This window comes from Opisthorchis viverrini (genome assembly GCF_000715545.1).
Source record: "Opisthorchis viverrini unplaced genomic scaffold opera_v5_430, whole genome shotgun sequence".
NCBI lineage: Eukaryota > Metazoa > Platyhelminthes > Trematoda > Opisthorchiida > Opisthorchiidae > Opisthorchis > Opisthorchis viverrini.
In genome coordinates, this window is record NW_008752087.1 from 366,154 (window position 1) to 378,165 (window position 12,012).

At 43.2% G+C, this 12,012-nt stretch overlaps 1 protein-coding gene across 1 annotated transcript in view; it reads left to right on the forward strand.

Annotated features, from left to right (window-relative positions):
• Positions 1 to 5,547, forward strand: part of T265_10961 (hypothetical protein) — a gene marked incomplete at both ends in the record, with an annotated part of 45,775 nt that extends 40,228 nt beyond the window's left edge. The window contains 4 exons of the mRNA XM_009177485.1: positions 237 to 326; positions 1,578 to 1,996; positions 3,841 to 4,415; positions 5,332 to 5,547. Coding sequence (XP_009175749.1) covers positions 237 to 326; positions 1,578 to 1,996; positions 3,841 to 4,415; positions 5,332 to 5,547 — 1,300 coding nt within the window. The remainder of the gene's footprint in view (positions 1 to 236; positions 327 to 1,577; positions 1,997 to 3,840; positions 4,416 to 5,331) is intronic.
• Between the last annotated feature and the right edge of the window lie 6,465 nt (positions 5,548 to 12,012).

Below are 12,012 nucleotides of genomic sequence, written 5' to 3' on the forward strand. Positions count from 1 at the left end.
AAACGAAATCTGTCCAAATTAGGTGTGTCGCGAGTATTTTGATGCCTGAGAAATGTTGCTATTTTGAACCGAATGAACAGAAGCAACTACGTACAGCTAGGAACAAACGGTTAGGTTGACATCTCCCGTTTCAGTATATTTTATGTATTTTTAAAAAGACGGCTGTTTGCCACATGATTTTACTAGACAGAGCAATCAACCCAAATGAATTTGTGAGTCTTCTGTTGCATTTTTAGGCGCAGATTATCCCATGGGTCTGGTAGACAACGGCAGGCGGTAAACGAAGAACCTGGCTCGAATGAAAGTGATCGTCTGTTGTATCAAATGTAAGTGAAGTAGTCCACCTTTTTGAAATATAGGTTTTTCTTACCCGCGTTATAAAAAGAACACATACTGTGTCTTTTCCCACGAGACGCCAAACTTACTTATACAACTCTCAAGCTGAAGTCACTCATGAGGACTAGATTAAGTTCATAAGGTTTACAAGGTTGCTGAAAACCCTGCGACAGCCTATGACCGGTTTCGTCCTTCTTGGGGCTCATCAGGTAGGCGCAGTCCCCGAGTTTCCGTCAACCTTGAACCCAAACTTGAACCCAAATCAGTCTTTTTCCGAGAAATACACCAAATTGATTTGCAAATGAGTGTATTTCTCGAAAACAATTTGGGTTCAAGTAGAACTCACGCGAATTGTTGAAAAACTTCACTCTTCTTGAATGTGAGCTCTATTCTGCACGAGCTAGTGGAGTGGTTCTAACACTCCCGCCGCGCGTGTCAAATTTTCAGAGTAAGAGCTTTAGTAAGAGCGAATTCGAATTCGTCACTGCTTGGACTGTCACCCCATTTTCTTGGATGACGCAGGATATCCACAACAAAATTTATCGCGAAGGGAAACAAATCAAATGGCGGGCAGTGCGTGATCTGCACTCAATTTCTAGCCGACTTGTGTTCATATTTTACGCAAATCAGAGCGCCTCATGAGTGAAATGATGAAGAAACTCACGAAAAACACTACCAGTTTCTTTTTTTGTGAAGACTGCCTGTTTGATTGTAGACTTGTGTATTCTTAAGAACTCTTGACTGATTAGCGAATTGGTCATCTGCCGATGTAGATTCTGCAGTCGCAGTGCTTGACACCTGGAATGGCTTATCGAGTAATACTTTTCCAGCAGAATGGAGCATTTATAAGTTTCTAGTCACTTCAATTATTCTTGGATTCGTCATGAGATAAGGTACATATTTTACGGGCCACCTCAGTCAGCATGACTAGAATCAACCAGCTTGGCTCATAGCCATGGAACCTATGACCAGGAATGAATCAAAAATTTCACCGATGTTTGTATTCCCCACGCAAAAACAATTCAACCATTTTCCGACATGTTTTCGTCACTTTATCTGCACTTATTTCACACTTCGTCGAACAGTCTGGTATGAACCGGAAGGACCGGCGGCAGATATTTCGGTAACGTGCAGGAGTGACCAAGACATCTGGACTCAGATGCCATTGTCATTCTTTTGGTGTACTCGACTTCCTTTCCCTGGTGTGTGATAAAAATGTCGGGCTTTCGTTTTTTAACTAGATTCAAAACATTCAACGCGGAATTTCCCTCAATTTGTGCACTGTTTGGCAAGTGGGACCGTGTAACCACCACGGAACAGCAACTAACGGTCAGTGACGATATGTGCGAGGGTCCCAGCTCTCTGAGTGGACGACGTCATCGAATCGAAGGCAGTGCTCGTGGCAGTTCGGTGGGTGGACCAAGTAGAGTTCGAAGATTAGGACAGAAACGTGACTCGACAGAAGTGAAAACTGTCAGTCCTCTACTCCCAGTCTACTGTGATCAGGTAGACCAGACGAAATTGACTGCTGAACAAGTTGTGGACTCCACTCCTACCGATTTGTTGGTCCCTAAGGAAACAATCAATATATGTCCGACTTTGGGCGTCACTCACTTGGTAATCAACTCAAAACCCGAACTAATTTCGAACATTTTGGAAGGTAAGTTACCTGCTAGCTCCTACGGACAGATTTTCTAGAAAGCTGATTAGGGCTAGCAGCAAAGTAGAACACATTAGTGGTATGACACCAGCGAAATAATAGTTGGAAAAATACGGCAGCAATGATGCTATATCCCAGATAGCTCGCACTTCCGCCACTCCAAAGAAACCTTGACCTGTTACGTCAAGTCATTCTAGGTGTTAAAAAAACATTACCATTGCTGGCGCAAAAGAGAGGTAAAAATAGCATTTTATGCGTTCCCTTGGTCTGCACCAGCACAATTAAAAAATGTGGAGCCGAAATCCATAATACTGAAAATATTGTCATCGCCCACTCTTGAGACTGACCATAATGTTGAAAGTAAGTAAACTAACCACACTAATCTAGATTGTATAGGTCTCATCCTGGGGCTGTCCTTGACTTGTGACCGCAATCACGTTTGTCTTTAAGTTTTTATTGTTTTATCGGCTTTCAGTGGTCCTTAGTTGGACCTGTCTTGCAAACTTAGATAGGGTCACTTATGTTATCCTCACGCTGGATCTTATAAGTTGGTTTCTTTGGGATTATGCACTAGGTAAATAAAAATGTGCAGCCAGTGAATTTTTTTTGAAAATGCCACACTCTAACCAACTTGTAGTTCAGCCTAACTGCATAATTTCATCCATAGATGACTACATTTCATCTGGTACGTCATGCCGAGGTCTTAGCCTGGTCCTATTGAGGCCACGTGCTAGTGGATCCAGCTTATGGAATTGTATATCTGTGAGATCTAGGCGGTCTTGTGTTGTATCGTGGGTTGGCGAGCATTAGTTACGCCACAACTGAGCCCGCCAGACTACGCGGTAGGGAGGCAGAGAAGCCAGGACACGACCGTATCGTCAGGATAGTTATACGAAGCTTTTGCGTAAATATGATGACTAAAATCCATAGATGACTACATTTCATCTGGTACGTCATGCCGAGGTCTTAGCCTGGTCCTATTGAGGCCACGTGCTAGTGGATCCAGCTTATGGAATTGTATATCTGTGAGATCTAGGCGGTCTTGTGTTGTATCGTGGGTTGGCGAGCATTAGTTACGCCACAACTGAGCCCGCCAGACTACGCGGTAGGGAGGCAGAGAAGACAGGACACGACCGTATCGTCAGGATAGTTATACGAAGCTTTTGCGTAAATATATAGGATGACTAAAGGGCAAAATGTGGTCGCTGGTTTGTTCGTTCCGTACAGCCAATGGCGGCTCTCCTGCAGTGAACAAGCTCACACCCACTCTGCTGGTCGTTTGTTGCTAAGCCGTGTCTGGTAGGCTCCACCAACGTGCCTGCTATCCGTAACGTATGGTAGCGTTGGTGACCTTGGGGACGCGTCGTTCCCCCTACACATGTGTTACTTTCACATCTGGACGCATCCCGAGATCTTGTCACTTCGCCTTTCAAAGCCTTAGTTTACATGTCGATAATGAGTTTGTTGCACTGCCGTGCAATAAATGCCATGGCGCATTTTCTGGCTGGGCTCACCTAGCAGAAACTGGTGGAGAGATTCGTTCATGTGGATGCTGGCTACTGGTAACCTAGGCAAGGCTCTCCCCTACTCTGTTTATCCAGCTAACAGTGGGTTATGCCACAGTGTCGCAGCAGCCTTCCTTTGGTTTGTTCCATCTAAACGTCACATAACCGATTATCAACATATTTGGACCTAATTACCAAGCTTTTAAGTCGGATTTTCTCTCCCGTACACTGGTTTACTTTTGAAAGGATCACTTGTTTCATGTCTTTCACGGAAGGCGGGACATTCGAGCCACAGAGTTAGAAATGAGATGCTTTACTTAAATGTTGGATAGATTTCAGGGGTCATTTTTAAGGAAGGCAGTGTCACTTCGCATTTGATTCGTTTCCAAAGCTTGTCCGACACTATCCTACATAAGCTTTATCGAGGTTCTTTACATATGTTCATCCAACCAGATATAAAAAAAGAAATCTCCCCAACTGCTACTAATGCGGAGAATCCACCTCCAATCAGATCAACAATGCTGGAAGCTCTGTCGGTTGAAGACATATTTGTAAAAAGACTTCAAGAGAGGGAAGCGAGCGAATATCCACCGTTTGCCTTACTGATGCATTATTTACCTTCACCGGAAGAGATCTGGGACTACTTGGGCTTGAGGAAAAAAATGCCAACAATAGAAGGTCCAATAGACTTCTCGGTTGTGCAATATCCGCCGCCTAGGTCGCTTCCAGTTCAACCTGTTTCTTGGCTATCAAGGACACCATCTGAATCATCAGGAACGAGGTCAACTCCTACTGGGCGTCGCGCTGAAAGTTCGCGGTTAACTTATTTCCAATTCTACCCGTCAGGTTGTGGTGATCCGATTCCGGTAGATCAGAAAGCGCCAGAGGCTCTAAGGCTGACTGAAGAAACTCAGGTATTTTCGTATGGAGTTCTATACGTTTTTCGCATATATTGTTGCCGATATGGCCCAAACCCCATTACCGTTTGTGACAGGTAGGAAGGAGTGACTGGTGTGTGTTGTGTCGTTCAAAAAATTACTCCTGTGTGGGTTGAAGTAACAATTGTGATAGGTCGATGTAACAATGGGTCCCTTGAACAAGGACGAGAGTCTACAGCTCCATAAGATCTCAGAGTAAATTCATCTGTACGCAGTTATGCCTATTCACAATTCTACCCACCCTTGCTTTAACCACCCTCGATTTCGACCGAGGCCATCATCAAAAGTACGCTCACCTGTCTAACTTCCGTGTAGTTGCCAGACTGCCAGCCTCAGTAGTTTTAAGCTTAAGAGGAACCTAAAACTGCTAAATGTGAGATAACCGTTGGGAATGCACCGTCGAAACATGTTAGGTCGATATCATACTGAAAGCTATAATAAGGAAGCCTTGTTTCCCAAAATCAGTTTTAGTTACACGAAACTTTTATGACCGCCCGAAATAAAAGGCTGCCATACGCAGGGGAACCATCTGACAGTTCCTCAGGGCACCACCAGTCAGACTGCAGCTTTCATCTCCTCAATGACCAGATGTTGAGAGCGGTATTGTGGAAGCGTTTATCACCATTTGGTTGAGATCGTTGTTCCATTTAAGTACAGTGTGGTGGATAATGAACTGATTATTTATCCATCATCTATCCTCTTGGAAGGCCTAACTTCATGACCTAGACTAGATATCGATCAGTGTCGAAAAACATCAAACTTTTACCATCAGTTTTCAAGGGTAATGACCACTGGACTTTCAGCTTTCGCTGTATTTAAATTCTAGGTTCAAATTTTCATTACTTCATTTCGCAATGCAGAGTTTTTGGTCTTTCCCAGTACGAAATTCCAGGTACCTTTTGTTCATACGACGGCAGACGATGAACTCATCTTGAGTAGTAATTACAATCGTCTACCTGGTGATGACGAATGGTCATTTGACACGTCCAAGAATTGGCGTCTAGACGAATATTGTCTACCTTCATATCGTCCTTCGCAACAGAAGAATGATCAACACAATCAAGAAGAACCGAGATGTTTATCGCCTTTGTTTCGGAAGCATATTTAAGTAAGGTTGGCGGGGCTTCAATCCTGTGCGGAGCCTTTGATTCAGTAGGTTTGCTGCATGACACGCCCCTCAGAATTTCCAAATAACCTTTGCGTTTTTATCTACGGTAATCCATGTACTTATGTACTTTTGCGAATGGTCTGGGTCACAACCTCTTCTTGTGGGTAAAACTGAGCCTCAAGGAACAAAATCTTGGATTTCCTCGGACTGATGTGCAGCATCTCCGAACGTAGTAAATACGACAACCTTTCTGAGGAAAACGCTTGTTAGGACCAGTCATAAGATATTTTCTGGGGGTTCCTATGTGGTCACCTATCTTTGTAACTGTCAGCCTATCTTATATGCGATCGGCGAGTAATACAGTGTAACGTGTGCTGAAATTGCCCAGAGAATAATGTGCAAAAAGGTCAATTCCTCTAACACAGATTACTGTATGACATGAACTAGTGCACTGTCCCTCGACACCTTTCCATCATTCTCACCAAACATTCATTATTTTCAAAATTCTCTAGATTGATGAGCAGATCTTGAAATCACCGCCTCACGTTGGAAAAAAGTTCAAATCGCCAAGAGTGGAAAGTGGCTCGTCGGTTGTGACCACTGCTAGGAAAAAAAGTAGTCCGTCGCGTGGGCGGCATAGAACAGGCGCGTCCTCCAGGGACACAACACCTACGGACATTGCCACCTCTCTGAGTGAACATGCTTCTCGTACGACAAGGTAATACATTCAACTTTAGGTATAGTTTTTTTTGTTGAAGAATGATAAGTGAGCCTCCTTACTCATCTCCCTCCCTAAGAACGTGGGAGATATAACTTCCATGTAGATCGCCCTCGAGAGACGACTTTTACTCCCCTCTAGTCTGCTCTTGTTACACAAAAATCACAACTATACCACCGGCATTGGGAGAGTCAATCCGTTGTAACTGTTCAACGAAACGTTTCCAGTCCACGATGGTTGAGCACTATAGTCCTAGATGTGCGAGCACTCTGTCTAATTTTCCTATGTTGGTTGCAAAAATTATTTGCCTACCTATGCCAATGAATGCACAAAGGCTGCAGTCGCATGCATCCGTCGAGGGGACCAACTTCCAGAGAGGACGACCACGGCAAAATAGTTTTTTGAAACATAGCTTACTAGTAGTGTTATGCCAGAAGAAACCATATGCGGAATAACACTTTCTACGCGTTCATTGAAGTGATTTTCCCCCGAAGGGACATTTATGGTGATACATGCTCCATTCAGGTGAACATCAGTTTACTGCAAGTCTGCAGCATACATCACTTTGCAGTGATCGTGTGTCGTCGGTTCCTTTGGTGTGTGTTTTGAGAATGGGCTTGTTTAGACACGGTGGAGTTGTTCTTATCAACACTGACAACCGGCAGATCTCAATCTAATGTGGTGAGTAGTTATTCATATCTTTGCAAAATTAAGTGGGAATTTCGTGGTCACATAAAGTCGACTAGTATAGTGTGTTCAAGTTCCTTGTATCCCTAGTATTAATCCCTCTTTGGTGGTGTGCAAAACCTTTAGTTAGTACTGCCGTTAAACAGCCCAGTTCAAATGATGCGCAAGCGGTGCGCTGGCCCCCCTACAGTTACGTTTGGCCAACCTCCAATTTTCCTTAAAATCAAGGAGAGGCGTTCTGGCCTGATGGGAGTTTAGGACTCACATGATATTCTCCTGTTTGAGTGAACTTTTCCTTGCTCTGCACCATAGTAAAGCAAATGGAATGTGTCGCACAACATATTATATTAGAACCGATGGAACCATTCTGATCGTCATCCGATACAGGCTGGTGGTCTGGACTTTGTAAACTCTATGCGTGCTACTGTTCCATTGACTTGGACTAACCATGCAGCTGCTACATTCTGGACTGCTGACAATTGACTTGGACTAACCATGCAGCTGCTACATTCTGGACAGATCGAAAGATAACGATCACACCAAATGACACCTTTCGCGAAAGGTTTGTTTGGCGATTCACCAAGGTCAACAGGGAGGTCTCCAGCGCGGGCAGAGCAACAGCGATTTGAAGGACTGATATCATGAGCGAGATTTTGAGTGGAACTAAGCTAAAACAAAGAAGCACGTACATTTGTTTCATTATTATTGGGAATGATAAAAGGTTGAACCTTGATCTCCGGGTAGCCGTTGAAGACTATAATGTTCGGTCGGAGGGCGAGATGTCTCAGGTCAGTTCACTGACCGAAAGGTCCGTGGTTCGAACCCGACCTCAGCCTCTCGACTTCTCCTGTCTAGGCTTGGGCAACCTGGCATTATCTGAGCCATCGTGCTTCCTTCTGGTGGCATGGCAGTTGGGCATCGAAAGGGCGCTACAGCTAGACGATACTGTTCGGCGACGATCGGTTGTCCAGCAGTGTGGGTAACTCGTAAGTCAACAGGTTATACCGCCACCCATCCTCCACTCACGCGACCCACATCAAGTGCTCACGTCCTGCGTGGCTCATCTCAGATAGGAAGTTCACGTAACTATTGAATTACTCCTTCTTCTGAGCTACTAATATTTTTTCTGTCAGAGATTCTGTAATTCCAGTCATGATTCTGTCCTGAGTGGCTGTCACTATTTCCTGTCTGAGTGCTGTTTAATCACACTGCCGATCAGCCAGTCGTGGTTTATTCTTCAGTCTTATACTACTAACCGGGAGGTCTCGAGTTCGAATTGCTATGGTGATGTTATTTAACAAGAACAAAACAGCTCTTTTCAGCCGTTCGGCGTAGATTGGCTTCAATTACAGGACTAAGTATTGTTTGAAATTTCCAACTGTCCTCATGCAACGAACGAAATCGTCCAGTAAAGCGTTGAATTTTAAATGGTCGACGTGATTCCCGCTTGTCTCTTCTTCAAAGACTGAAAACTCACGATATCAGCAAAAATCTTATTCGAAAAAGCATGTCAATAACCAATGTACATATCGAGAAATTTCGGTTTGGTCGTCAACTCGGAATCACTTGATTGGGCCTATGTCGTGATAGTCATCAGCATTGTGTAGAGTCCGTTATTATCAGTTTTTGTTTCGCTGAGTTGCTGTGTCATGAGGCTTGTGCCTAACGAAGTGAACTGGAATGACGTGTCCGTTTCTCTTCTGTGGTAATCACGTTGTGTAACCATAGCGTACATGTAAGCACAATCTGTGATCAATACAGTTGTCCCCGTCATTTAGAACAGACATCTAAATACTGAGGTAAACTCCTTACCAAAGTGAGAGCAGCCAAAGCACTTCTTGTCCATGCCACGATTTCTCCCTATAATCCTCTATTTATCCGCAACTTTTGGAAGTGAGAGTCAACTTTCAGGGGAGCTAGAGGTCATAGGTCTGAGGTGATGTTGGCCAATCTCTCAAAGTGAATAGGTGCCCAGCAGTTGTCACGGACGAAGAAACTTCCGCTATCCTTGAACTTTCAGTTCACCAAAGCAGTGTGGCTGGTGTTCGTTTATCCACCAGAGTGACTGTCTGGCCATTTACAGGCGAAAAACGTTTCTGTTTGCACAGAGGTTACAATCAAACACATCAAATTAGATGGTGGGACGATTAGGCAGTAAACAAACTCTGCAACAGAAGTGAATAGCAGTGTGGTCGGTGCATGAATCTCGACTTACCGGTAAACGATGTGCTAGTGGACTCATTGCACTCATATGTGTGTGTGTGTGTATACATATACACTTACGAGTATGTGCATATGTACACCTATACATATACATATGTATACACACTAAGTTACACGTATATGAATTGGGGATTGCTTTGAGTTCTTTCTGACAATGCCATTGAATAGGTTCAAGTCTACATATACGTTACATCCTTATCAAAGCTATCTATCAGTATACACTTCCCAACTCATTAGACTCGAGGGACAGAATTTTTCTTGATAGAGTGACTTCCTCTAATATAAGTGACAATCACATACAACAACAAATGAAATTTAGCTACATGTGTCACAAAGTTGGCCGTCGGGTACTGGATCGATATGGATTGCGGTAGTTTTGCTCTGAACATCGTTCATCATCATCTTCTTCACCGGTAACCGTCATATTAACTTGAAACAGTAAGCCCCCGTTAGGCAGTTTCAAGATGCTTCTGGACCATACTGTCGGGGTAGAAAACCTCAGTTAGTTGTGAACCCCCTGATTGTTGCACAGAAAGTCCAACCGTCAGTATGTCTTGTCTAAATAGTCATCGATATTTACAAAGGACTTGATAGTTACCAAATCGTGATCCTGAATTTCGCCCAGATGTTTCAGCGAACATGTCAGGTCGTTGAAAGCTTATCAACAATTGCATTTTGGACTCAACCGGTGTGTGAATCTCTCAACGCAAGGTCAATTTTTCGGAAAATGTTGACATTGAGTCAATCCTACAAGGCAGTGTTTGGCATAATACATTAGTTTTGGAACTTCAAGAAACATAGTCAGGCACTAACCGGAATCTAAAGCTTCTAAGTCTAATTTCTCTCATCTATCTTGTCTGGACCGAGCAATAATATAGAACACCAAGGATATTGGTGCATTACGTTCGTTTACTCCGTGTTCTGTGATGGACCAATGTTCATCGGGAACATCTGGAACTAGCATACCAAGCCCCTATATACTTGTCTGATTGTTTTGACACGCTTCTGATGGCACCCGTCTAGCGAGCTTCTGGAGGCTTCTTTCCTAAATTCAGGCAATAATTTACTACCTTTTGCGGTCACAAGTAATCTAGGTTGCTTACTTTCCCCATAATAAGTTGGACTTCACCTAGTGAATCTTTTTTTCTAGAACTAAGTAAAATCAGTCTGCGTACTGCTCAAATTTAAACGTCCTAACAGTTTTATTCACAAATCTTCTATTATAGTTTGCTCCAATTTTTTAAAATAGCTTCATGAATGCATCACTTGTCTGCCAACTTGTTGACTATCTACTCTTTTTGCAGCCCAGATATCGCACAGGTCACAGGTGAAAAAGATAAACCGTGAGTATTCTTTAATATACCTAATCCTTTTTTCGAAAACCACCATATCGTTAAAACCCATTAGCTTATTGTGCCATTGCCTCAAACGGTTTGCCACATCTCTCCTTTTTTCTTCCGTTTTCCGTTGACCGAACCCGCAACTCACATAGAACCAATGTGCCCTTAGTTTGTAGCTGATAAAACGGATAAAACGACATGATACCGTCAACTATCGAGACATAATTAGTTGAAGGGATGAGATGAAAAACAACATGTGAAAAAAACGATAGAATTGTTTTTCTATAGAGGAAAATGTCAGCAGCTCAGGTAGCGAGACGGTGGTTGAGATGAAAAACAACATGTGAAAAAAACGATAGAATTGTTTTTCTATAGAGGAAAATGTCGGCAGCCCAGGTAGCGTAGATGGTGATTGTTGGCTTGGTTGCTGAGTTGGGCAATTTGATTGCAAACGTGTTAATATACGTGCTGCACACGCACAACACTACCCAACGCACAACCCCCAACCCACCGCTACGCACTACTACGCTCCCCAATAACGCACGGATGATGTCACCTCGATTGGTGATGAAACGTTTGCAATCAAATTGCCCAGCTCAGCGAACAGGCCAACGACCACCACGATCTGTGACTCACAGATTTTATAATCTGAACTACTTATAAGACTGTTAAAATTCTGTAGAAGAACCGCCAGGTACAGGAAACTGAAAGTCAGCAATATTGTTGGTCAGGCCAAAAGTCTCGGTTTGAGATTGTCACTGCCTAAGCAGAAACAATGTGGTGAATTATGTGTATTTCAGCTTAACAACTAAATTATCTCAGTGTCTGGAATTACTTCTCTCAGAAAAGACGCCATTATACCTACTATGATGAATCGGCAATGATTTAGCTCTGTAAAAGTGTAAGCCTAGGAACCACCAAAATTCTTCAGAATATGAGGGTGTTTTACACAAAATCGAATAAACAACGTCCAACGCTGCTCGTAACGTCATACCAATACACAGCCTTTGAAATGACATTCTGTGGATTGGAAAGACAATTTCTTTGCAAATTTGTAGGATTGATGAGGGTAACTTATCAATTTAGGCACCGGTTTGTAGTCTACCTTGTGATCTATCCGAAGTGACAACAATAGCACCCTATAGTGATGCGATAATACTACAAGGCAGGTGTTTTGATGAACGCGGATGTCAAGCAACCGATTTTGGTGGGGCAAAAAATATGCCTGAATTGGATGCAAAAACCGATGTGTTGTCCTTGTACTTAGCTGTAACTATTGTGTGCTTGATGAATGAACCTCTCACCACAGCGCGGCAGAAAACATGACCATCCCCAGAAATTCGAAAAATTCAGATGCTAGCCTTGCTCCCAGACTGGTTGTGCATTTACTGAGTCTTTTTCATTGCATCATGTCTGGTCTTTTGTCAGGAATAAACCTGTTTTTGCTTTCATAAAGGAAACTACTCACAAGGCTGTTTAAAAATCTTCGACATCCCC